The following is a 26,684-nucleotide window of genomic DNA, read 5'->3' as shown; positions in this document are numbered from 1 at the left end:
GTCACCCTTGAGGGTGTCAGAGTGGGGGTGTTGGAACTGAGGCCTGAAGAAGGTAAAGAAGAGTGGGACCTTGGCGGGGTCTGCCCATACAGAGGCTCCCTGGCATTCTGGAGAGGAGCACGTTAAGGGCGATGTGCTGGGGCTTTGCGGGGAGGATGGTGGTGGGTTTTGCTGGGGAGGTGGGTTAAGCCTATGTTCTGAATGGCCTCAATGCCTTGTTAAGGGTTTTGGCATAATCCTTGCTTAGTTTGGGGCCTCTTAGAAGCTGCCCCTGAGACAAGGATTTTAATGCAAATGGTTTATTTGGGAAGTGACCCCAGGAAACACCAGTACAGGACTGGGAAAGGGAAGACAGCTGATCTGACCAAGGGTGTGTTATCAAGCAGGTTGCCACTATGGGCAGCTGGAGCTTAGTCCTGCTGGGAACTTGGGGAACTACTTCCTCCCCTGTGGAACACATGCCTCTATCATCCCACCCAGGGGCCCTGGGAGCTGGGCGATCTGTACACCAACTCCTGCCAGGCTGCACCTGGGGGATTAATTCCTAGCAACTTCTGCCTGCTGGATTAGAGAAGAGCAGGCTCCAGTGGCCAGAGAAAGTAAGTCCTTAGGCAAAGAGATGCAGGTGCTGGCAGCTGGCTGGAAGTCAGCCCAGGCTGCACTGAATGGTCCAGCCCTGGGGCATATGGGAAGCCATCCCACAGCCCAAGAGATAGTCCCATAGGTTCTAATAAGCTCTTACAGGTGTTTGTGTGTGTGTGTGTGTGTGTGTGTGTGTGTGTGTGTGTGTGTGTGTGTGGTTTGTTTTGTTTTGTTTTGTTTTGTTTTGTTTTAGGATGGGAGTGGTATAGTTATATTTGTGTTTTAGAAAGCTCCCTGAGGCAGCCACAGGGAGAGGGTGGAGTGGGTAGAGGTAGAGGTTGGAGGCAGGGAGGCCTGGTAGAAGGCGCTTGTAAAAGCCCAGGAGAGACATTATTAAGACCTGAACTGTGAGATGGTGGTTGATGAGATAGAGAGGAGGGCATCACTTTGATTTCACAGTACATTTGGATCTGAGTTTCCTGGCAGCCAAGGCAAAAAGGATAGCATAATGAATTACATACTGTTGAGCAGAGAATGGAAGGAAGCATGCCAGTTTTTCAAGATTGATTCCCATACCTGCCTGTCAGTACTTAAAGCATGAAAGAAGAGATGTTACAGCATCTGGCAGAGAGGGAATGTCAGTCGATACTTCGAAGAATGTGGATTTGTAATGGACTATGTCTTCAATGACAGTTTTTTGCAGCAAGTGAAGAAATAATCTTTATATAGCTGTTTCTTATTTGTGCTCTTTGGTTAAATCCCAGGGCATAATATTTCCTGTTACCTGGTGGAAAGTGATTCTTTTTAGGGCAAGCGAATGTGGTCCCCATATGCAACTTTGAGGGTTCTGACTTGAGGAACCCTCTTTGAGGAAGAGAACTTGGTTTTCCTAAAGGACAAAATGAGTAGCCTGTCCCCCAGCCCATCCTTCTTGAATATTTCTTCTTGATCCAGATGCTTGATTTGGGCTGGCCACTTAAGATCGCACTCTTCTGAGTGCTTAGGACCCTGGTAACATCTGTGGCTGGTTAAGGGTATCTGTCCCCACAACATATGCCAGAAAGTTCTTACTGTTGTCCGATGGAATCTTTTCTGGTTGGCATATAAAGGAATACAGTTTGTATCTGTCTGAGGAAGACCCCTGATTCCTTTTTTTTTTTTTTCTGTTTGCCACTGAAGTGATTGGGCCCTAATGGTCTGAAAATAGAAATAAATAAAATTAATCCATGCCACCAAATTATAGAAGAGAACAAGGAAGTGTGAAAAATGCTGTGTACTCACACCATCTTCTCCAGAGAGGGTGACTCTAGAGTAGAGGGGGGAATTGGGGCTTGGCCGAGTCTATGGCAGATGAGGCAGGATTGAGCTGTAAGAGCTGTGGGTGTCAATTACCCACTGAAAAGTGATGGTGAGGAGTCAGTAACAGTAGTTTTGTTGATATTTGTGTTCTTACCCAAACATCTAGATTACTTATATAACAGATGGCTGCTGCCTTCCGTCAGCTCAGTTGGCGTGTCAAAAATAACACTTGAGTTAGAAATTGTGCTTGCCTTTACTTTTTGTTCCCAGGATTAGTTGTTGCTGTGTGTATGCTAAGAGGCTGTTATGAGGACAGCTGGTCAAGTAAATAAGGAAATATTTAGGTGAGAAAGAGATATTCAGTCATGGGGTCTATTAATTTTCTGATTCTTGATGGAATTCCTGACCATAGTATCCCAAATGGTTGAAGAACAGTTAAGAACGTATGTGCAGTGTTTCCAAGTAGCTTTCTATTCGAAAGGCCGCTTGGCCCTCCTAAGTGTGGGTGGTCGTTATCATGTGGCCTTTGATGTGGCAATGACCTGTCGGTGCTCACATGGGGAAGGGCCGCCTCACCAGAGCCCTCCTTGTGCAGGTGTTCATGCGCGCCCTCTTCCACTACAACCCTCGCGAGGACCGGGCCATCCCTTGTCAGGAGGCGGGCCTGCCCTTCCAGCGCAGGCAGGTCCTGGAAGTGGTGAGCCAGGACGACCCCACGTGGTGGCAGGCCAAGCGAGTCGGGGACACCAACCTTCGAGCTGGCCTCATCCCCTCCAAGCGGTTCCAGGAGAGGTGGGTCTGGGGTGTGTCGTGAAGGGCTGGTTCCAAAGTGGCAGAGGTGCAGGTACATGACAGGCCCCCAAGTCTCTGTGTCCTCACAGCCAGAGGGGCCTGCTGAGCGTTGTTTCCCCAAGGTAAGTACCAGTTGCACTTGTGTTTGGTCTTTTCCCATAACTAGTGGTGATGGCTATTTGAGATTTAAAGGAATCTATTGTGTGTGTGTGTATCTGTATATATACACACACACACACAAAATACATGTATATACACAAATATATATATACACACACACTTTTTTTTTTTTTTTGAGACAGAGTCTCACTCTGTCACCCAGGCTGGAGTGCAGTGGTGAATCTTAGCTCACTGCAACCTCCATCTGCCGGGTTCAAGCGATTCTCCTGCCTCAGTCTCCTGAGTAGCTGAGATTACAGGCGTGCACCACCATGCCTGGCTAATTTTGTATTTTTAATAGAGACGGTTTTGCCATGTTGGCCAGGCTGGTCTCAAACTCCTGGCCTCAAGTGATCCACCTGCCTTGACCTGCCAAAGTGCTGGAATTACAGGCATGAACCCCTGGGCCCAGCCTAAGTTAATGTATATTTTATAATGCATGCTTAGAGAATGCTGAGAAATAAAATATAAAAATACAGAAGAGAGGCTGGGCATGGTGGTGGCTCACACCTGTAATCCCAGCACTTTGGGAAGCCGAGGCAGAAGGTTCCCTTGGGCCCAGGAGTTCGAGACCAGCCTAGGCAACATGGTAAGACCTTGTCTCTCTCTAAACAAAAAATAAAAACCTAACTGGGCATGGTGGCACACACCTGTAGTCCCAGCTCCTTGGGAGGCTGGGGTAGGAGCATCGCTTGAGTCCAAGAAGGTCAAGGCTGCAGTGAGCTGTTACAACACCACTGCACTCCAGCCTGAGTAACAGGGTGAGACCCTGACTCAAAAAAAAAAAAAAAAAAATACAGAAGAGGAAGACTATGGAAGAAAATTCCCCACATCTCACCCCTATCTAAACAGCAGTTTATTTCCTTACTGTGCTTTTTATGTGAGTGTTGCATACAGAATTTGGGGTCTTGCCTTTTTTTTTTTCTTTTTAACATTTTTGGCATGAGTATTTTCCATATTATAGCATCGTTTTTGTGGTGTGATTTTAGTGGCTATATACTAACTCATCAGGAGCTGTGCCATTCATTCCTAGGCGGCAGGTACTTAGGATGAATTGAGCTGGCCTTGTGCTGAGCATCCTGCAGGCTGCTGTGAACCTGGGGTTTCTGCCCTGGAGGAGCTTATAGTTCAGTGGAAAAGTCAGACACTCTTCAAACAAGCAGTTTATGTAAATGTGATGGGTGCAAGGGAGGAGGACCTGGTGCTCTGTGAATTCATATTAGGAGGCTGCGTCCTCATCCAGGAATGCAGGGAAGGCTTCTCGGAGGAACTAGCTAAGTGATTTCACTGCTTTCCTGTGGCTGCACTTTTATTAGGTTGTTCCCAATTCTTCACTGTTAAAAGGCTTCAGTATACTTACCTTGCACATAGACTGTTCCTCATATTTCAAATTATTTCTTTAGACTTCCAAGAAGTTCAGTCTTGGGTCAGAGGGTGGCAGTTGTGACTTCCTCTGTGGGTTGTAGCCCTCACATCTTTTGGTGTGTGGACTGTGTTAAGGACAGAACCTCAGGGTTCACCCATTTTAGTGGCCCTCAAGGTGTGGCCCCCTGGCTGGGGGCTTCAGCATCACCTGGGAACTTGTTAGAAATGCAAATCCGTGGGTCCCACCCAGAAACCCCACATTCTAACAAATGTTCCAGCTGATTCTGAGGTGCCAATGTCTGAGAACAAAGCTCTGTCCCCTCGGGAACCCCAGACCCATCTCCATTTTAGGGTTCACAGGTCTTGGCAACATCTTACCAGAGGATATGGGGGAGGGCTCTTCAGCTGCAATTTTTTTTTTTTTTTTTTTTTTTGGGAGGCATAGTTTCACTCTATCCCCTTGGCTGGAGTGCAATGGTGCGATCTCAGGTCACTGCAACCTCCGCCTCCTGGGTTCAAGTGATTCTCCTGCCTCAGCCTCCCGAGGAGCTGGGATTACAGACGTGCACCATCATGCCCGGCTACTTTTTGTATTTTTTCACCATGTTGGCCAGGCTGATCTTGAACTCCTGACCTCAAGTGATCCTGCCACCTTGGCCTCCCAAAGTGCTGGGATTACAGGTGTGAGCCGCCACACCCAACCCTTCGGCTGCATTTCAATGTGGGAATCTGGACACCTCTGAGAGCCTCACCTCTCCACTGACAGCCACATTGGACAGTCTACCCGGGCTGAGCCTTCCACTGAGGGGAGGGTGTTAAATTAGGGTCACTTCTGTCCTCAGCCTCTCCTGGGAGTCATTCTGCTATTTCCCAGCTCCCTCAGAGATGGGGAGGCTGGAGAGTAGAGAAGGGGCCGCCTCTGCTTGGAAATTGGCCATAGGGGAGTAATGACCAGCTGAGGATCGTACACTGGGCTGGATCCCTGTGTGGCCATCTTGAGCTGGATGAGCTATTTCTGGACTTAGAGACTCGGTTTCTTCCTCCTGGCGAACCAGTGAGCCCTGTGAAAGCGTTCCCTTCGTTGGAACTTAGTGCGAAGCAGGAGGCCCTCAGAGTGTCCAGTGTGTGCCCACCTGTGGGATCCAGGCCTTGGTTTCCCAAGTTTTCCAGAAAGTTCCTTTCAAATGATTCTCTGGCCCAGCTCACGGGCCCACCCATCCCCTTGTGTCCCTGCAGACGACTAAGCTACCGGAGAGCCGCGGGCACCCTGCCGAGCCCCCAGAGCCTCAAGAAGCCCCCCTGTGAGTAGATTGTCAGGGATGGCACTCCGGGGAGGGCCCGGGGTTAGGATGAGGAAGGATTCAGGCTGGGAAGAAGCAGGCAGTGGGCTGGAGGGGGCATCAGGGGTCTTGTCTGAGCTCATGGACTCCAGAGGAAGGAGGGAGTGGGAAGTAGGAGGTGGCTGGAGTCACTGGAGAGGAGCTTGTATATTTGGAGTCCATAGATGATGCTGGGGGATATATTAACAACTTTCCCAAACTGATGTGCAGACGTGTGTGTGTGTTCACGCGCGTATGCATGTGCGTGTGAGGATCTACAGCTTTCGTTAGATTCCCAAGGGCTCTCTGACCCTGAAAATGGAAGAAGCAGTGGCGTTGGAAGGGAATGGAGAAGGCCGTGTGTGACCCGGTGCCTCTGGTAGGGCTGCCAGACTGCCAGACTGGGCAAATACAAATAAAGGATGCCCAGTTGAAGCTTGAATTTCAGATAGATGACAGATTGGTTTATAGCATAGGTATGTTTTTATTTAGTTTTTATTATAGTAGAAGTATGTCCTGTGCAATATTTGGGACATACTTACACTGAGAAGTTACTTCTTGTTTATTTAAAATTCAAGTTTAAGTGGGTATCCTGCACTTTATCTGGCAACTCTACACCGTGTAGCCCTTTACACTTTAGAAAACACGTCCACCTACTTCTTGGAACGCTATGAAGTCAGTAGAGTCAGGTATCTTTTCTAAGCTGGGAATATGTAGGGTCACAAGGTGAAGTGAGCAGAGGTGGGGTCACATTTTCTGAAGGCCTGTGATCAGAGCCCCAGGGTAGGGCCCCGTGTAGAGAGGAAGCTTTTCCAGGGCATGGTCTCACCGGTACTAGAGGGCAGACTTGTAACCGAGTGAGTGGCCTGAGCAGGTGCCAGGCGACCAGAACACAGATGGCCTGCGGCTCTGCTCCACCCCGCTCCACCCTCAGGCATCTGCGTTTTCCAGGGCCAGACTCCAACCCCAGAAAAGAGAGAGTGGGTCCTATTCCCACTACAGGATCCTGGAGTAAGCTGCTCCCTGGGCCCCTGACAATGGCCACTTTTCCAGACTTGCTGTCAGGTTAGAAGGGCCACTGAGTGCAGTGGCCTTGAGGCTGCTGCGCCACTGACGAGCTGGCTTTCTCTGGGCTGCTAATGAGACACACACAAGAAGACTAATTAGAGCAGGTCTTGGGGTTTAATAATGTACCACAGCTCAGATCACAGGTTCACTGGAGGAAAGGGAGAGAGGCCAGATGGCGGGCTCCTCAGGCACCCGGGCCGTGGCTGCCCTCAGCCGCAGGGTCCCCGCTTCCCTCCACTAACGCTGTTCCATCTGTCTTTTGTGCAAACCGCAGATGATCAGCCTTGTGACAAAGGTAGGCCCAGTATCTGTCCGCTGTGCACAGGCACGGCCCCTTTTCCATGGAACGTTTGGGGCCTGAGGGACTCGTATTCTTTCCCCATGTGGGCAGCTGTGCCCCTCCCGCTGTCTGCACACCTCTTCCTGCTCTGCCAGCCAGACTGGGCTGTTTCTTGAGGCAGGCAGAGTTGGTGGGGACAGGGTTCAAGGCCTTGGGGCCCTTCCCTGCTCTCCTGACATGCGGGGCCCAGCCTTTCCAGGACTCAGCCGTGCTGTGATGGGGCTGGGTAGGAGACAAGGGGTGGGAGGGCAGGGCAGGCAGGAGTGAATCCCTCCTTATTCACGCTGCTCACACTCAGGGACTGGGGAGGCCTGCTGGCCTAGAATCCCCCTCAGGGCCTGGAAAGGCTGTTAGGGGCCTAAGCATGGAGAACTGAGCAAAACAGAAGACCTTGCTTTCTTGGGGTATCCAGGACATGGGATTTCCCCTGAGCTCCCCATGAGACACCATCCCAGGGGGCTCTTCCTGCCCGGCCATCCAGGGGCTGGGTCCCCTGGGCCAGATGTGTCTGGCGGGACTCACTGGCTTCCTTCCCTCTTTTGCTTCCCAGAGGCCTGTGACTGTGAGGGCTACCTCAAAGGGCAGTATGTGGGTAAGTAGCTCCCCCTGACACCCACATGCACAACCTGCCCCACCCCAGGCTCCAGAGGCAGGGAGAGGTCAAAGCAGGCTGATGTGAGCCCCAGGAGTCCTTCTGGAGCAGCAGAGCCTGTGGGACCCCCGTCTCTCCTCAGTTCTCTCAGCCTGAGCAGGAGCTGAGCCTGCCCAGGCATTGAGTCCCCACCCAGCTTTTACCCAGCCATGGGGCACATGCCCTGGCGGGAAAGGTACACACACCCCTACATTAATACCAATTCTATTATCACCATCATCGCAATTGGAGTTTATTCAGTGTTAACACCACCACCACACAGTGAGGGTGTTTACTGCTCTCCAGAGCCCCTTTTCACTTCTTTTACTTTCGTCAGTTTTTTCAAACGTCTTAGAGATAGGCAAAAAGTTTTTTTTGTTTTTTGGTTATTTTTTAGAGACAGGGCCTTGCTCTGTCACTCACGCTGGAGTACAGTAGTGACATTGCAGCTTGTAGCAGCCTCAACATCCTAGACTCAAACAATCCTCCCACCTCAGCCTCCTGAGTAGCTGGGACTGCAGGCACCTGACACCATGCCCAGCTGATTAAAAATATATTTTTTTTGTAGAGGTGGGGTCTCGCTGTGTTACCCAAGCTGGTTTCAAGCTCCTAGCTTCAAGCAGTCCTCCTTTCCAAAAAGTTTTTAAACTTTTTTTTAAATTAGTTTTTGAGAAATGGTCTTGCTGTGTTACCCACACTGGAGTGCAGTGGTGTGATCACAAATCACTGCAGCCTCAGCCTCCCAGGCTCAAGGGATCCTTCCATCTCAGCCTCCCTAGTAGCTGGGACTACAGGTGCATGCCACTATACCTGGCTAATTTTTGTATTTTTTGTAGAGACAGGGTTTCACCATGTTGCCCAGCTAGTCGTGAACCCCTGGGATCAAGTGACCTACCTGCCTCGGCCTCCCAAAGTGCTGGGATACAGGCATGAGCCACTGCACCCAGCCCCTTAGCTTTTATTTTGAAGTAATTTCAAACTTACTGGAAAGGTGTAAGAATTATATAAAGAACTCCCATATACTCCACAGCCAGATTCACCAGTTGTTGCTCCTTTGCCATGTTTGCTCAATTTCCTTTCCCACATCTCTGCATTTTTTTTCCTGAGTCATATGAGACTTAGTTGTAGACATCATGTCGCTTTCCCATTAAATCTCTCAGCATGTATTTCCCAAGGCCAAGGACCTCCTCAGGGCAATGATCAAATTCTGAGAATTTAAAATGCATCCAAATCTATTATATGCTGTTATTTAAATGTTATCAATTGTCCCCATCATGTCCTTTATGGCATTTTCCCTTGGTCCAGGATCCGATCTAGGACCACACATGGTATTTGTAGATTCATATCCTAATTTCACAGATAAGGAAATTGAGGCTCAGAGAGATGAAGGGACTTGTCCAAGGTCAGTCACATGCCAAGTAAAACAGTGACCTTGAGCGCTAGTTTGTGAATGCAGGGTCACCCTTTCATCTTACCATTGTGTTTCCCGAACAACCTCTTCCAGTAGCAGGAGGAGGTTGGGAGAGGTCAGTGGGACTCAGTCCCATCTCCAGGTCTGGCCAGGTGGAAAAAGTCTCTTCTGGGAGATTCTGAGACCAATGCCATGGTGTCCCTCTGCCCCTCCTTCCAAGCTGGTCTTCGGAGGAGTTTCCGGCTGGGCTGTAGGGAGAGACTGGGGGGCTCCCAGGAAGGGAAGATGTCCTCCGGAGCTGAGTCTCCAGAGCTGCTGACTTACGAGGAGGTGGCCAGGTACCAACACCAGCCCGGAGAGCGGCCCCGCCTGGTGGTTCTGATCGGTAGGTGCCATCCTGGGTTTCCAGGAAGTGATCTGGTTTCCTCCCTGGAGCAGGTGGGGAGGGAGCTCAGCAGGGACCCTGGTCAGCCTTCCTCTTGTTTCCCAGGGTCTCTGGGAGCCCGACTGCACGAGCTGAAGCAAAAGGTGGTGGCCGAGAACCCACAGCACTTTGGTGTCGCTGTTCCACGTAAGAGGGCCCATGTGGGGGTGTGTGTTTTTCTGCACACACACAAATACTTCATGGGGACTTAACTTCCCAGATTCATCCAAATCCTTACTTTGGGTTTAAAGGATCACCAGGCACTGCCTGCTATTGGCAAATTATGGGACAAAGGCCTGACGGGAAGAAATCCACTCTCAGTGGTCCTCTGAGACCCTCTGAGGCAGAAGCTGGAGGACCACTTGCGTGGTTCCTGCCTGGGGTGGGAGGTGAGTCCAGAGCACATTGTAGGCAAAGTGGCAGCCTCAACCTGACACCAAAGGGCCTCCACAGTAGGGGGCATTCCTCCTCATCACAGTGAATTTTGACTCCGATGGCCCCTGCCCTCTGCTTGGATGAGAGGGCAGGTCAGAGAAGCCACAGAACCCTGTGAGTGGTATTTCTTGGCACTCCCTCATAGTCAGATTCCAGTTTGTCAGGGTGGCTGGGTACATTCCTGGGTGATGCCTCCCCTGCCAATTCCTGGGGCTTGCTGCTGCTAGGGGCACCCTGGGATGTCAAGCTCCAGTGGGTAGAGGATCCTGGTTCTGAATGTGATAAGGAGGATGAGGAGGAGGAGAATGAAGGTGCCAGGTAATATGCCAAGAGCTTTTATGTGCAGTCCCCTGGGTCAGCCCTCCCAGTACCCCTGAGAAGAGAGATTATCATCATCTTATATGGCAGAGGAAGACAGTGAGGCTCAGAGAGGTTAACTAACCTGTCCAATGTCACACAGTTGGTAAGTGGTGGAACCAAGATTCAAACCCAGGCAGCCTGCCCCAGTCATGTTCTTAATGAGGGTGCACAATGGCCTCTCACCTGCTGCCTGCCACTTCATGCCCTTGGCTGCCCCTTTCCTTTCTGGGACTCACTCTCAGTCCCCCTGGCCTCAGAGGGATGCAGTTTGAATGCCTGGTGGCTACTGAGAGGGGTGCTGTGGTGGTAGTGGGGCCTCCTCAGAGTGTTCTGGGGCAGAGCAGCCACGAAGCCTTACTTTGATCACACTGCTCTCCCTGGGCCCAGCGCCTAGTCTGTGGGTTGTCAGAGCTGTCTTCCAGAGCCCAGTCTGAAGTGGCAGGGATGTGGGGGAGGTGATGGCACTGGGGAGGCCATTCTGGCAGGACAGCTGTGATGAACCTGGAGGGCTTCAGGGAGCCACAGCCTTCCAAGTTTCAGGGGAACTGAAACAGGACATGCAGAGGTTGCTAACACACTGATTGTTCCGAACCCCCTGGATCCATCCCCTGGGGAAGAGGTACCTGGATGGTCAGGCCCACCTGCTTCTAGGCACTCCACAGATAGGAGATTTTCCTCCTTGGTTTTAGAAACTGGAGGAGTCAAGGAAGCCTTCCCAGAGGCAGTGACTTTTATGCTGGGTTTTGAAGTGTAAATAGGAGTTTTCCAGGCAGAAGAGAAAGGAATAGTTTTCCGTACTGAGGAAACAACATGTGTGAAGGGACAGAGCAGTGTTAGGGACTGGGGAGATTAGTGTGGATGATGTGCTGGAAAATGGAGCTGAGAGGTTGCGCAGATCATGCAGGTCTCATATATTCAGCTAGGGTGTTTAGAATGTAATGCATAGATAAATAAAAGTTTTTAAGCAGGGGGATGACGTGGTTGGAAAAGTGACCCTAGCAGCTCTACCGGAGGTTGGACTAAGATGCCACAGATAGAACACAGGGCATCCCCTGGATGGTTCCCATGGGCCAGAAGACACAGCGCCCCAAGATCCCATTTTATCTTTTGGAAAATGCCGTGTGTGTGGCTTTGTGTGTGCCCTTGTTCTGTGGAAGACCTGATTTTCCTCAGAAGTGTGCATCCCAATTCTGTTATGGAAATCAATGAGAAAACACCATGTGTTTTAACATTTTTGTTTGAGAGCCAGCCTTGCTTGCTGAAACACATCCAATCCATATAGGGATGGTCTGTCTTCCTGTCTCCTTCTGGAGATGAGAACTAATTGACTAAAGAATTAAAAGCATACATCAGGGTCAAATGTATATGTGGCTCCTTTGCTCTCAAAAAAGAAAAAACATTGAAGAATTAAAAGTTAGGACCTAGGGGTCTCTTAAGTGATTCTTCAAAAGCCACAGCATCTGCTGGGCACAATGGCTCACGCCTATAATCCCAGCACTTTGGGAGGCCGAGGCGGGTGGATCACCTGAGGTTGGGAGTTGAGACCAGCCTGACCAACGTGGAGAAACCCCGTCTCTACTAAAAATACAAAATTAGCCGGGTGTGGTGGTGCATGTCTGTAATCCTAGCTACTCGGGAGGCTGAGGCAGGAGAATCACTTGAATTGGGGAGGCAGAGGTTGCAGTGAGCCGAGATCATGCCATTGCGCTGCAGCCTGGGGAACGAGCAAAACTCTGTCTCAAAAAAAAAAACCAAAAAAAGCCACAGCATCAGGGAGTCAGTTAGCAGAGTGGTTAAGGGTTTAAGCTGGGCATTTGGCAGAGAGACCGATTCTGGCTGTGTGCTCTACTGGTTGTGTGTCACTGTGCACAGCACCGAGCCTCTCTGTGCCTCAGTTTTCTCAGCTGCAAAAGGAAAAGCCTCCTTTTGCCTACATGGAAGAGTTGTTGTGTGAATCAGTGATACACCTGCCTGGAAAGGCACAGTGCCTGATACAGGGACATGCAATGAGGTAGAAGTGCTTGGTTTAGACACAGCAGCAGCCAACTCCCAAATGAGTGCCTAAGCCTGCTGCTATCCCCACGTGCTGTGATGTGACATCTCTTTGCCCAGCTTTCCTTCTTTCTTTAAAAGATACCACCAGGCCCCGAAAGAGCCATGAGAAGGAAGGAGTGGAATATCACTTTGTGTCTAAGCAAGCATTTGAGGCCGACTTACATCACAACAAGTATGTTGCTTGATGGGCCAGTTGGCCTTCTAGGCAGCTGCGTCTTTTTATATCTACCTGTATTCCACTGGAGCTCCCGGGAGGGCTCCCAGAAAGGATGGGGGAAGCGGGAGAGAAGTCATGTTGGGAGGTCCCCTTTCCTTTGCTAATTTAGGAAAGCTGAGGAACTAAAGGTCTTTTCCCCTTTGGTGGTGTTTTAGGTTCCTGGAACATGGTGAATATAAGGAAAATTTCTATGGAACCAGCCTGGAGGCCATTCAGGCTGTTATGGCCAAAAACAAAGTTTGTTTGGTGGATGTGGAGCCGGAAGTGAGTTCCTGGGCCTGCTGGCCATTTCTGGTTAATGGAATTTATAACTAGGGGATTGTACGTTTTATACAACACTTAACCTCAGCCTAAGGAATTTTTAGTCTGGAACACTAACTGTTCAATTTCTTTGGGTCTTCCTTTGAAAATCAAATGAAAGCCTTGTACCCCAAAACATGCCCCTCTATCCACAAATGCTGCATTAATTGTAGGGAGCTCGTGGACACTCTGGTGGCCCACAGACCCAGGCTAGTAACCCCTGCATGGAACAGATCATGCTGTAGTTGGTGGCGCTGACTGGCCATTGCAATGTGCCAGAGAATTAGGGATGTCAGTACCCAGGTGAAGCTGGGGCTGAGCTCTCGGTGCCAGGCCTCCCTCTCCCCAACCAAGGCAGGTGGAGTCAGTGGCTTAGAGAACCACTCAGGGAGGCAGTGAGGAGAGCAGTTTAAAGGGGAAAAAGAGGGAGGGAGACGTGGCCCTCTGAAGTGCTTCAAAAACATTTCCACTCCTGCACACCTGGCATGCTGTGGGCTCAGCGGGGGCTTAACCATCTCTTTAACCTTGTCTTTTAGAAAAACTTCCAAGCTTTGAACTCAATCTGGGATTTTTTTCCCCTCTATAGAAACAGATCTCTGATTTTATGATATAAACTGTAGGCTTTATTTTAAAGAAGTTTGCTTGAAACATATTCCAAAAAGCACGTTATGCCTACAAAGGAAAACGCTCACTCATTTGGACTTACAGGGAGTTAGTAATCAAAATTAGAAGTCTGAGTTTCAAAAATTTCTTTGAAAAGTAATTTTATTGATCACTTTATTGATCAAGGGTGCAGATAATGCATATAGCAGTTTAATATTTAGTGTTTCCAAGTGGAGCCCTTACATTCTAGATAAAATGCATTAATTAAGAGTATAGTTTCTACAGTCTACAGTTTAAGTGATCTGTTCGGTAATCTCATTTGCTTTGCGAACGTTTTCTTCTTTGAATACCAAGAGGAGATGTAATAGCACAAATTTGGTAATAGTGTAGTCCAATTGATGACATTTGACTAAATAGATACACACTGACTCCTGCATCCTCACCCATCAGAAATGGAAGGTGGAGAGGAGCCTAAGAAGGTTAATTATAGCCAGAAGGGTCAGAGCTAAGAGAGACAGCAACTCTCTCTGAGCTGAGGCTTAGGAACCTTCTATTTGCAGTGAGTGTGACTTCAGGGCCCCGCTGAGTTCAATGTCGAAGTGAAGGACGAGAAAAGGGGCAGTTGGTCTGCCCCATTGAAGTCCATTGTCATGGGACCCATGTAACCAGGACCTTTGCTGTTGGGGTTATGGGACTGAAGCACACGTTGAGTTTTCAAAAGTATATTTCACAATAAAAAACTTCAAAAGTATATAATATTCCTGAACTTTCTTTCTCAGGCACTGAAACAACTGAGGACCTCAGAATTTAAACCCTATATTATATTTGTAAAGCCTGCAATTCAGGAAAAAAGAAAGACACCACCTATGTCCCCAGCTTGTGAGGACACGGCAGCCCCATTTGTAAGTTTAAAGTGGATTGTTTCTTTTCTGAAGGCCTAAGGGAGGCTGTTACAGGAATGCTTCTAGCTGCATCAGGGTGCTTGCAGCTGAAGAGGGATGCGGGATGCACCTTCTGCACGTGATTGTCTTTCCATTTTGCCTATTGAAAAACTTAAGAGAAGATGATTGCATGGCCAGAAGGCTCAAGGTGAACAGCTGGAAGTGCCTCCCAAACCAGGCAGGTGGCTTTTCCCGGGCTCACACCCCTCCACTCCCTCACATAAGCACCCTCCCCCAAAATATGACACCTGTCAGGGACCTCATGTGAGTGTGACAGACTACACTCATCAAACTACATTCCTAGGCCAAACCCAAGTATTTTTAATTGAAATCCCAACTAACAAGGTCGTTATCACTGCTTTCAAACCAGTTTGAATCATCAGTGAGTGAAGGGATTTCTAAAACTCGTGGATGAGTTCATCTGATGTATCCTAAATGAACCTCTGTTTCACTGTCATAGATTCTTTGTTCAGCCCAGTCTATGTCAGGATGGCGAAACCCTCACCCAAACCTAAATATTTGACAGAGTTCTTCTAGGCGGTATGGACTTGATGACTCATCTTTTTTGGTTCTTAACAGGGTCAGTCAGCAGAATGAGCTGGAAGTTATTATGGGTGGTGGGGGCAGTCACAAGCAACTCAGTCCCAGAATAGACTTTGTTTGCTGTCCTATATAGCTGGTTTCATCTGAAGGAGGCCTTCTCGGATCCTTCCCCTTGGTCAGGAAGCTCCCTCCAAGTCAAGATTTTGATGCAATCCTAGTTCATACTGATTCTCAGTTTTAACTGTCCACATTGATAGATTTTTTATTTTATTTTTTATTTTTAAAGACAGGGACTCACTATGTTGTCCAGGCTGGTCTTGAACTCCTGGGCTCGAGTGATCCTTCCACCTTGGCCTCCCAAAGTGCTGGGATTACAGGTGTAAGCCACTGTGCCTGGCCTTTTATTTTTTTTAGGACAGGATCTTGCTGTATTGCCCAGACTGGAGTGCAGAGGTATAATCATGGCTCACTGCAGCCTTGAACTCCTGGGCTCAAGCAGTCTTCCTTCCTCAGCTTCCTAAGTAGCTGGGACTACAGGCATGTACCACCAACACCCAGCCAATTAAAAAAAAAAATTACAGAGACAGGGTGTCTTGTGCTGCCCAGGGTGGTCTCAAACTCCTGGCCTCAAGTGATCCTCCTGCCTCAGCTTCCCAAAGTCTGACCATACCTGGTCTCAATAAATTATTTAGAATGGCATACATACAAGGAACATTAGAAATTCTCTCCTTGGCCCGGTACGGTGGCTCACACCTGTATCTCAGCAATTTGGGAGGCTGAGGTGGGCAGATTGCTTGAGCCCAGGAATTCAAAACCAGCCTGGGCAACTTGGTGAAACCCTGTCTCTACAAAAACATTACAAAAATTAGCCAGGTGTGGTGGCACACACCTATAGTCCTAGCCACTCAGGAGACTGAGATGGGAGTGGGAGGATCACTTGAGCCTAATAGGTCAAGGCTGCAGTGAGCCATGACCATGCCACTGCATTTCAGCCTGCATGACAGAGTGAGACTGTCTCCAAAAAAAAAAAAAAAAAAAAAAGAAAAAGAAATTTTCTCCTTTAGAAACTCTAAGGGGGAGGCTGGCATGGTGGCTCACGCCTATAATCCCAGCACTTTGGGAGGCCGAAGCAGGCGGATTACCTAAGGTCAGGAGTTTGAGAGCAGCCTGGCCAAAATGGCGAAACCCCGTCTCATACTAAAAATACAAAAATTATTTTGTATATTACACCAGGTATGGTGGCGCATGCCTGTAATCCCAGCTATTCGGGAGGATGAGACAGGAGAAACACTTGAACCCAGGAGGCAGAGACTGCAGTGAGCCGAAATCACGCCACTGCACACTCTAGCCTGGGCAAGAGAGCAAGACTCTGTCTAAAAAAAAAACACACACACACAAGGAACTCTAAGGGGAGTATCAGCTTAAGTTTAGAATCATTTAGAAACATACAGTATTGACTGGGTGCAATGGCTCACACCTGTAATCCCAACACTTTGGAGGGCCAAGGCGGGTGGATCACCTGAGGTCAGGAGTTTGAGACCAACCTGGCCAACACGGTGAAACCCCATCTCTACTAAATACAAAAAATTAGCTGGGCATGGTGGCACATGCCTGTAATCCCAGCTATTTGCGAGCCTGAGGCAGGAGAATTGCTTGAACTTGGAGGCAGAGGTTGCAATGAGCCAAGATTGCGCCACTGCACTCCAGCCTGGGCAACAAGAGTGAAACTCCATCTCAAAAACAAAAAACAGAAACGTACAGTATGCCTATCACATAACAAAAAAATCAGAGACAACCTAAATGTTCACTATCAGGACTCAGTTCGATATACTCCATTACATGACACTTACGGGATGTATTGAAATATTATTGTAGCCAGTTAAAAGCCATATGTTGGGGCCGGATGTGGTGGCTCACGCCTGTAATCCCAGCACTTTGGGAGGCCTAGGTGGGTGGATCACCAGAGGTCAGGAGTTTGAGATCAGCCTGGCCAACATGGTGAGACCCCGTCTCTACTAAAAATACAAAAATTAGCTGGGCGTGGTGGCAGGCGTCTGTAATTCCAGCTACTTGGGAGGCTGAGGCAGGACAATCACTTGAACCTGGGAGGCAGAGTTTTCAGTGAACTGAGATCGCGCCACTATTTTCCAGCCTGGGCAACAAAGCAAGACTCTGTCTCAAAAAAAATAATAACTAACTAACTAAATACATAAAAGCCATGTGTTGGAGGAATATTTGATGACATAGCTAAATACAAGAAAAAATAAATCAGAAAATAAAAAAATCAGGATTCTAATTTTGTGTTACACACAAAATACACTAAAATGCTAAAGGCAATTCTCCCTGAGGCTCTTAACTAATTTTTGTTTTGTGTATTTACTGTGTGTTTTTTGGAGGGGGAGTTAACAGCTTTATTGAGATAAAATTTACGTACTGTACAATTCACCCATTTAAAGCATACAATTCAATGATGTATTCACAGAGTTGTTGCAACTACCACAGTCAATTTAAGAGCATTTTCATCACCTCAGAAAGAAACCTTGAGCCCGTTAGAATTTCCCATTATCTGTTTTCCTCCAGTCCCTTCCTAGCCACAGGCAACTGCTAATCTACGGTCACTATAAATTTGTCTATTCTAAACATTTCATATAAATGGATTCATGCAATATAAGACCTTTGGTATCTGGCTTTTTTCACTTAGTATAATGTTTTTAAGGTTCATTCATGTATCAGTAATTCATTCTTTTTTTTTTTATGGCTGAATAATATTCCATTGTATAGAGTACCACATTTTGTTTACCCATTTATCAATTAATGGACATTTATGGATTTTCAGGTATTATGAATCATGTTATGAATATTCATATACAAGTTTTTGTGTGAACGTATGTTTTCATTTCTCTTGGGTGTATACGTTGGTATGGAATTGCTGGGTCATAGGGCAGCTCTATGTTTAACATTTGGGGGAACTGCCAGACTCTACCATGGCAGCTGTACCATTTTACATTCCCAGCAGCAGCGTTCAAGAGTTCCCATTTCTCCACATCCTTGTTATTGTCTGTCTTTTTAATCATAGCACTACTAGTAGGTGTGAAGTGGTATCTCATTGTGCTTTTGATTTGCATTTCTCTAATCATCAGTGAAGCTGAACATCTTTTCATGTGTTTATTGGCCATTTTTATATCTTTCTTGGAGAAATGTCTATTCAAATACTTTGTCCATTTTTAAATGTCCATTTCTTATTATTGAGTTGTAAGAATTCTTTATCTATTTTGGATACAAGTCCTTTGTCAGATGCATGATTTGCGAATATTTTTTCCCATTCTGTGAGTTGTCTTTTCACTTTCTTTTTTTTTTTGTGAGACAGAGTTTTGCTCTTGTTGCCCAGGCTGGAGTGCAATGGTGCGGTGTTGGCTCACTGAAACCTCCGCCTCCCAGGTTCAAGTGATTCTCCTGCCTCGACCCCCAAGTAGCTGGGATTACAGGCGCATGCCATCACGCCCGGCTAATTTTTTTTTGTATTTTTAGTAGAGATGGGGTTTCACCATGTTGGCCAGGCTGGTCTCAAACTCCTGACCTTGGGTGATCTGCCTGCCTCGGCCTCCCAAAGTGCTGGGAGGCACCATGCCTGGCCCTTACTTTCTTGATAGCGTCCTTTGAGGCATAACATTTTAAAATGTGATAAAGTCCAATGTATTTTTTCTTTTGTTGCTTATATTTTTGGTATCGTATCTAAGAAATCATTGTTGAATCCAAGGTCATAAAGATTTACTCCTTTGTTTTCTTTTAAATTATTTATAGTTGTAGCAGTTACATTTGGATCTGTCATCTATTTTGTGTTATTTTCTGTGGATTGTGTGAAGTAGGGGTCCAACTTCATTCTTTGCATGTGGATAGCCAGTTACCCCAGCATCACTGGTTGAAAAAACTATTTTCTCATTTAATTATTTTGACACCCTTGTCTAGAATCAATTGGCAAGAAAAGTAAGGGTTTCTTTCCGGAGTCTCAGTCCCTTTCCACTGGTCTACATGTCTATTGTTAGGCCAGCACCACACCGTCTTGCTTCGATTACTAGCTTTGTAGTACGTTTTGAAGTCAGGTTTTTCAAGCTTGTTTTGGCTATTCTGGGTCCTTTGCATTGCCATATGAATTTTAGGATCAATCTGCCCATTCGTTTTACTGTATTGGCTTTGTTTTGTTTTGCAAATATTTCAGGATTGAATAAGCAGGGGGGAAATGGCTCATTTTTCCAAGAGTCAAGAATTCATTAGGAGAGTAAGAGGGAGCTTCCTAGGACTCAAGGAAAGCTCTGCCAAATAATCAGGTCCACAGGCAGTGCCAGCTTTCTAGGAGTCAGAACCCTCCCTGGCCCATGGTGGTTATTTCAAGAGAAGCAGCTGCACTCTATTCCCAGTGTCCTTCCAGCCTGGCCGGTTTTGTCGTCTATCCCATCTCTTTTATTGCCCACCAGAATACTGCATTCCAAGCAGGTGGGCTGATGATGAAATGCAGCTGGTCCGTTCGTGCTCCACCACCCTGCAGCTGTGAGTAGGCAGCAAGGTCACAGTGAGGCTGTTCAACACAGAGTCCCCGCTTCTACTCCCAGAGATTCCGACCTAGGGGATTTGGAGTGGGGCCCAGGCACTCCGTTTTTAACACTCAGCCTTTCATGTGGTTTTGTATGTTGGCAGACCCCAGATGACATTTGGAAAAATTCCTCACAAAGGCATGGGTTTTGTGTAACGTTAAATATCTGTCCATTGTCTGGCACCTGAGTTCCTGGCAGGGGACCCAAAACATCCTCTGTCTGTTTCCTTGCTGACCACAAGTTAATGAGGCTTCTGGCTTCTGACCCAGCAAAGCTAATCCAGCCTGGGGGTGATGGACAGCATGGGGGAATCTTTCCTATGTGATCTTCGGGACTGTGACTCTTGCTGAAGACACAGGTGGCGAGTTCCATCTTTACAGGCCAGGAAAGGGGTTCAGGGGATTTATGATTGCAAAGCAAATATCACGTGTTTTTACTCCATTAGAGATTTACCTAAGTTCTTTCCGGATGCAGATATTTATTAGGAAGATTGTGGTTCTTTGTGGCAAAATTTTTTCTTCTTTAATTTCTTAACTAGCCAAATGCTTCCAGGATGAACCATGTGGGTGCCTGGAGGAGGGGAAACTGGAAGCAGCAGACAGGTCTATAGGATGGATGTGTGTCAGGGAGTGGGGAAGGAGGGGTTGAAGAGCCAGGGGGCAGTTATGGGATAGTGCGAAGTGCTTCTGAGTATGAAAGTAGCCCTGCGAGAATATTCTATATGGAATATAGAATTGAGAAATGTCTCCCAATTTAATCCAGTTTTTTCCCTCCTGGAGGAGAAAAGGAGAAGAAATTATCTCAGCCTTCTTAGATAGCACATTTCAACTGTCTTTGAAGTAGCACGCCACACCCTTTTCCTAGATCTTGAGGACTCGAATCCTGAAATTTCAGATGCTCTCACTAAAGTAGGAATTGGCTTTTGACTGGTGGCAGAGAGAAGACGGGGGAATATTTTGGAATGTACGTCTCTTTGGGAGAGAACAGAACTCACCCTTTCCCTGTGGCAGCATGAAAACACTGAGCCCCTAGAAACAGAGGGGAGATGGCAACAGAGGACTAAAAAGGAGAATGAGTGAATGCCAGCAACAAATTTCATTTTGTAGTTTTACTTAGAAAGGGCCTGCCACTTTCCTGTTTTCCAGAACCAGGCAGATTGTCAGACAACTACTCACCCGAACTGGTACTTATTAGAGGTTCTTTTGAATGGAGATGCAAACAGTGCCCACATTGGGTAAGATGGAGTCATTGCCTATACCTTAATGTTAGGTGTCAGGAAGGCAATCTGATTAAAGAGATCAGCTGCCCTAAGGACATGGGGAATTTGATTAGAATTGTCCAGTGCTTTCTTAAATAACTCCACTTTGCTGTGCTAGTGTTTGGCTCTGGTGTGAGGAAATGAAAAGAATTTAGTTCTACACTATGAATTTAGGAGTCTTCAGGAGGGCATTAGAATGATTTCTTCTTCCACTAGTTGATTGCAGAAATGTTTGCTCTGTTTTTATATAGTTATTATTTATAGTTCTTTCTTATAATTATTTAACCTGTGTACCAAATGCCATGCAGCACAATACTACTACTTCTTTGGAAGTACTTCTGAGGCAGGAAGTGTGATATTGACATATATACACGGATATAGAATCAGCATTCCCAATGCACTTCCTATCATGGCTTTGAGGTCATAGGTCCTCAGGAGGTATCCTGTGAGTGAATGACTGAACAGTGATTGTGTCTACTGCCCATTAACTTTCTTTGAAGTTTGACGTGATGTTGTCCCTACGCTCTGTTCTTGTGTACACGGTTGGTTTATCAGTGAGACCTAGTCATCCACTCATCGCTTAAAGGTTGGAACATTGCTCAAGACAAAGGTTATAGGTTTGTTATAGGAGAACAACCCAGTTGCTCCTTTTACCATCCCTTTCCTTGCAGGATGAGCAGCAGCAAGAGATGGCCGCTTCCGCCGCCTTCATAGACCAGCATTACGGGCACCTGGTAGACGCCGTGCTGGTGAAGGAGGATCTCCAGGGTGCCTACAGCCAGCTCAAAGTGGTCTTAGAGAAGCTGAGCAAGGACACTCACTGGGTACCTGTTAGTTGGGTCAGGTGACTTTATCCCAGAACATCCAAGCTGGATGGGACCTTGAAGATCAACTAGTCCAGACTCCCTCATTTTACCATCAAGGAATCTTGAGCGCAGAGACGGGGAGAATTCTCCACAAACTGCATCGTCGAGAAGAGTATAAGTGGGAAGTCTTGTTTGTTGTTGGTTTTTGTCTGTTGTTTTTTACTGCTCCTCTTTGGATCATGATTTGAAAGGGGCATATCAGAAAACAACACATTTCATTCGTTACAGTATCACAGGCAAGCTGACCCTGATTCTTGGTACCAAAGTTAAGTAGCCACTGTCTTTTGCAGGTGATAGTGGTTAATTTATACAGTACTGATTTGCAGAATTAATTTAAGCATTTTAAACATAGTGACGCTTAGTAGTTTTTTTGGAAGCTAACTTGTTTTATCCAAGGGGATTTTACATGTAACTGAAATTCCCCTGTCTTCAAGCACTAAAATGTTGATCTTAACCTTTTTTTGAAGTGCTTGCCTGGTAATAGAAAATTGGTTCTCTGCCTATTTTAAAATAGTGAATATACGTAAATTGTCTCTGGAAGGCTGAGGCACACTTCACCATCAACATGAATTACTGTACTATTCTGTACTACAGTGGTGCCTTCAGGGACTCGAGGAATGTAAGGTTGCCTTTCCCGTTTCTAAATACCCTCGGATTCCTAACATCGAGCCCTTGCTTTGTTTGATTTGTTCTATTCCATCCATTGTTCCTTTTGTTACTGACAGTTGCCTTGGTCCTAGCCAGTCCCTGCCATGAGATCATAGGGGTTCCTGTTGTGCTAGATCTTGGGAAACCAAATGACTCTCCCTGTCAAAACTATGGCTATGCCGCTGTAAACCATTTCTGTCAAGAATAAAAGTATGTAGACCCAGAGTGTGGGCCTAATGGGTTGTCTCTGAGCAAAAGTGATTGATTCATGATATATCTTAGCCGCTCAGAGAATTTTTTTATTATTATTAATAGCCAACAACAGTCTTTATTCTGTGCTGGATGCTATGCTAAGGCCTTTACATACATTACCCTGATAAATACACCAACCCAATAAGGTAGGATTCTTATCTCATTGTACAAATGAGAAAAAAAAAAATAAAGCTTAGACAGTTTAAATAATGTGCCCAAGTTTGCACAGATTTTAAAAAAAAAAAAATTGCAGGCCAGGCAGTGTAGTGCATGCCTGTAATCCTAGCACTTCGGGAGGCCAAGTTGGGTGGATTGCTTGAGCTCAGGAGTTCGAGATCAGTCTGGGCAATGTGTCGAAACCCCATTTCTACAAAAAATACAAAAACTAGCCGGGTGTGGTGATGTGTGCCTGCAGTCCCAGCTACTCAGGAGGCCGAGGAACGAGGTCAAGGCTGCAGTGAGCCATGATTGTGCCACTGCACTCCAGCCTGGGTGACAGAGTGAGACCCCACCTCAAAAAAAATTTAAAAATAAAAAATAAAAAAATGCAGAGCTATGGTATTTGAGCCTAAATATCCCAAATACCAGAGATGATTGTTAACCGTATACTATACTGCCTCATTCTTTTGTGGACCCATAATCGAGGCTACTAATATAATTCACTTATAAGTGATGAATGTGTTCACAGCTAGAATTTATAATATGAAGTGTGACCATAACTTCTAAGACTGAAAAGGCTACATACACACGTGTACATTTTCAAGTTTTGTTACTCATGAAAGGAAAAGGAGGCCAGGTTGAAGGCGAAACACCAGGGAGAAGGTTTGCCACCCATTTAAAAATGTCCATTTTACCTTCTACACAAGGATACCTTTGCAGCTCTCTAGCTCATGAACCTGGTAGGTCCACGTAACAGGATCACATTCTTCAGAACTTTCTAGCAAAAAGATGGAGACTTCTTTGCACTTAGAGAGTATTGGATTCTTATCAAGTGAAATTGGTCTTGAGCTGATCCACAGAGAGCTAGGCCACTGAGGGCAGCTGTCCCTGAAGTGTGACTAGCACATGCAAAGTTGTTATACAGGATAATGCCTGTAATCCTAGCACTTTGGGAGGCTGAGGTGGGTGTATCACTTGAGGTCAGGAGTTCGAGATCAGCCTGGCCAAAATGGTGAAACCCCATCTCTACTAAAAAAAAAAAAGTAGCTGGGCATGGTGGCAGGCACCTGTAATCCCAGTTACTTGGGAGGCTGAGGCAGGAGAATCACCTAAACCTGGGAGGCAGAGGTTGCAGTGAGCTGAGATCATGCCACTGCACTCCAGCCTGGGCGACAAGTGAGACTCTGTCTCAAAAAAAAAAGTTATGCAGGAGAGCTGAGATCTGAAGTCTGCTCACAGGCAAAAACAAAACAAACCCACATACGTTAAAAATTACTTTTGAAGATCCCTTTGGGAGGCACTATGGTGGAGATCCTAATCAAGTCTCAAAGTCCCATGTAGGCGGTTTTCCCTCCAGTGTGGGAACACAGTGGTTGGGCACCCGATGACATTCTTTCTGCATTTTATACCACTCCACAGGCGTTTTCTGCTGCTTACATAATATTTTTACACAATTGTCAGATGAAATGATAGTAATTCTCTTTATATGTATTATGAAGCAGAGTATTAAAAAGTGATCCTTAGCCAAGTGTGGTGACTCATGCCTGTAATCCCAGCACTTTGGGAGCCTGAGGCAGGAGGATCACTTGGGCTCAGGAGTTCAAGACCAGCCTGGGCAACATAGCAAGACCTTGTCTCTATTAAACATAAAATTAGGGCCAGCAGCATTGACTCAACATTGGCTCACGCCTGTAATTGCAGCACTTTGGGAGGCTAAAGCAGGTGGATCACTTGAGGCCAGGAGTTTGAGACCAGTCTGGCCAATATGGTGAAACCCTGTTTCTACTAAAAATACAAACATTAGCCAGGCATGGTGGCACGTGCCTATAATCCCAGCTACTTAAGAGGCTGAGGCACAAGAATCGCTTGAACCTCAGAGACAGAGGTTGCAGTGAGCCAAGATCATGCCATTACACTCCAGCCTGGGCAACAGAGCAAGACTGTCTTAAATAAATAAAAATAAAAATAAAAATTTAAAAATTAGCTCAGAGGGGAGGTTCCAAGATGGCTGAATAGGAACAGCTCCAGTCTGCAGCTCCCAGTATAAGCGACACAGAAGATGGATGATTTCTGCATTTCCAACTGAGGTACTGGCTTCATCTCACTGGGGCTTGTCAGACAGTGGGTGCAGCCCATGGAGCAGGGCAGGGCATCACCTCACCTGGGAAGCACAAGGGGTCAGGGAATTCCCTTTCCTAGTAAAGGGAAGCTGTGACAGACGGTACCTGGAAAATCAGACACTCCCACCCTAATACTGCGCTTTTCCAAGGCCTTAGCAAATGGCACACCAGAAGATTATATCCCATGCCTGGCTCGGAGGGTCCAATGCCCATGGAGCCTCACTCACTGGTAGCACAGCAGTCTGAGATTGAACTGCAAGGTGGCAGCAAGGCTGGCGGAGGGGCGTCCACCATTGCTGAGGCTTGAGTAGGTAAACAAAGCGGCCTGGAAGCTCGAACCGGGTGGAGCCCACCACAGCTCAAGGAGGCCTGCCTGCCTCTGTAGACTCCACCTCTGGGGGCAGAGCATAGCTGAACAAAAGGCAGCAGAAACTTCTGCAGACTTAAACGTCCCTGTCTGACAGCTTTGAAGAGAGTAGTGCTTTTCCCAGCACAGAGTTTGAGATCTGAGAACGGACAGACTGCCTCCTCAAGTGGGTCCCTGACCCCCAAGTAGCCTAACTGGAAGACACCTCCCAATAGGGGCCGACTGACACCTCTCAGCCGGGTGCCCCTCTGAGAGAAGCTTCCAGAAGAAGGACCAGACAGCAACATTTGCCGTTCTGCAATATTTGCTGTTCTGCAGCCTCTGCTGGTGATACCCAGGCAAACGACGTCTGGAATGGACCTCCAGCAAACTCCAACAGACCTGCAGCTGACGGTCCTGACTGTTAGAAGGAAAACTAACAAACAGAAAGGACACCCACACCAAAACCACATTTGTATGTCACCATCATCAAAGATCAAAGGTAGATAAAACCACAAAGATGGGGAGAAACCAGAGCAGAAAAGCTGAAAATTCTAAAAATCAGAGCACCTCTTCTCCTCCAAAGGAACGCAGTTCCTCGCCAGCAACGGAACAAAGCTGGATGGAGAATGACTTTGACGAGTTGAGAAAAGAAGGCTTCAGACGATCAGTAATAACAAACTTCTCCGAGCTAAAGGAGGATGTTCGAACCCATTGCAAAGAAGCTAAAAACCTTGAAAAAAGATTAGATGAATGGCTAACTAGAATAAACAGTGTAGAGAAGTTCTTAAATGAACTGATGGAGCTGAAAACCATGGCATGAGAACTACGTGATGCATGCACAAGCTTCAGTAGCCGATTTGATCAAGTGGAAGAAAGGGTATCAGTGACTGAAGATCAAATGAATGCAATGAAGTGAGAAGAGAAGTTTAGAGAAAAAAGAGTGAAAAGAAATGAACAAAGCCTCCAAGAAATATGGGACTATGTGAAAAGACCAAATCTACGTCTGATTGGTGTACCTGAAAGTGACAGGGAGAATGGAACCAAGTTGGAAAACACTCTTCAGGATATTATCCAGGAGAACTTCCCCAACCTAGCCAGGCAGGCCAATGTTCAAATTCAGGAAATACAGAGAACGCCACAAAGATACTCCTCGAGAAGAGCAACTCCAAGACACGTTAATTGTCAAATTCACCAAAGTTGAAATGAAGGAAAAAATGTTAAGGGCAGCCAGAGAGAAAGGCCAGGTTACCAACAAAGGGAAGCCCATCAGACTAAGAGCCGATCTCTTGGCAGAAACTCTACAAGCCAGAAGAGAGTGGGGGCCAATATTCAATATTCTTAAAGAAAAGAATTTTTAAACCAGAATTTCATATCTAGCCAAACTAAGCTTCATAAATGGAGGAGAAATAAAATCCTTTACAGACAAACAAATGCTGAGAGATTTTGTCACCACCAGGCCTGCCTTACAAGAGCTCCGGAAGGAAGCACTAAACATGGAAAGGAACAACTGGTACTAGCCACTGCAAAAACATGCCAAATTGTAAAGACCATCAATGCTAGCAAGAAACTGCATCAACTAACGAGCAAAATAACCAGCTA

General features: G+C 46.8%; 1 protein-coding gene across 2 annotated transcripts in view; it reads left to right on the top strand.

Moving 5' to 3' along the window:
- Window positions 1-22,442, top strand: part of MPP3 (MAGUK p55 scaffold protein 3) — a 32,228-nt gene extending 9,786 nt beyond the window's left edge. For both annotated transcript variants that reach the window (XM_050763023.1, XM_050763022.1), the window contains 10 exons: window positions 2,477-2,673; window positions 5,434-5,498; window positions 6,859-6,879; window positions 7,475-7,516; window positions 9,187-9,351; window positions 9,457-9,537; window positions 12,319-12,412; window positions 12,613-12,721; window positions 14,140-14,262; window positions 21,363-22,442. In XM_050763023.1, coding sequence (XP_050618980.1) covers window positions 2,477-2,673; window positions 5,434-5,498; window positions 6,859-6,879; window positions 7,475-7,516; window positions 9,187-9,351; window positions 9,457-9,537; window positions 12,319-12,412; window positions 12,613-12,721; window positions 14,140-14,262; window positions 21,363-21,539 — 1,074 coding nt within the window. In that variant the 3' untranslated portion in view covers window positions 21,540-22,442. The remainder of the gene's footprint in view (window positions 1-2,476; window positions 2,674-5,433; window positions 5,499-6,858; window positions 6,880-7,474; window positions 7,517-9,186; window positions 9,352-9,456; window positions 9,538-12,318; window positions 12,413-12,612; window positions 12,722-14,139; window positions 14,263-21,362) is intronic.
- Window positions 22,443-26,684: the final 4,242 nt, after the last annotated feature.

This window comes from Macaca thibetana, chromosome 16, assembly GCF_024542745.1.
Source record: "Macaca thibetana thibetana isolate TM-01 chromosome 16, ASM2454274v1, whole genome shotgun sequence".
In the NCBI taxonomy this organism is placed as follows: domain Eukaryota; kingdom Metazoa; phylum Chordata; class Mammalia; order Primates; family Cercopithecidae; genus Macaca; species Macaca thibetana.
Note: the sequence above shows the minus strand (reverse complement) of the source record. Positions and strands in the feature narration are given on the sequence as shown.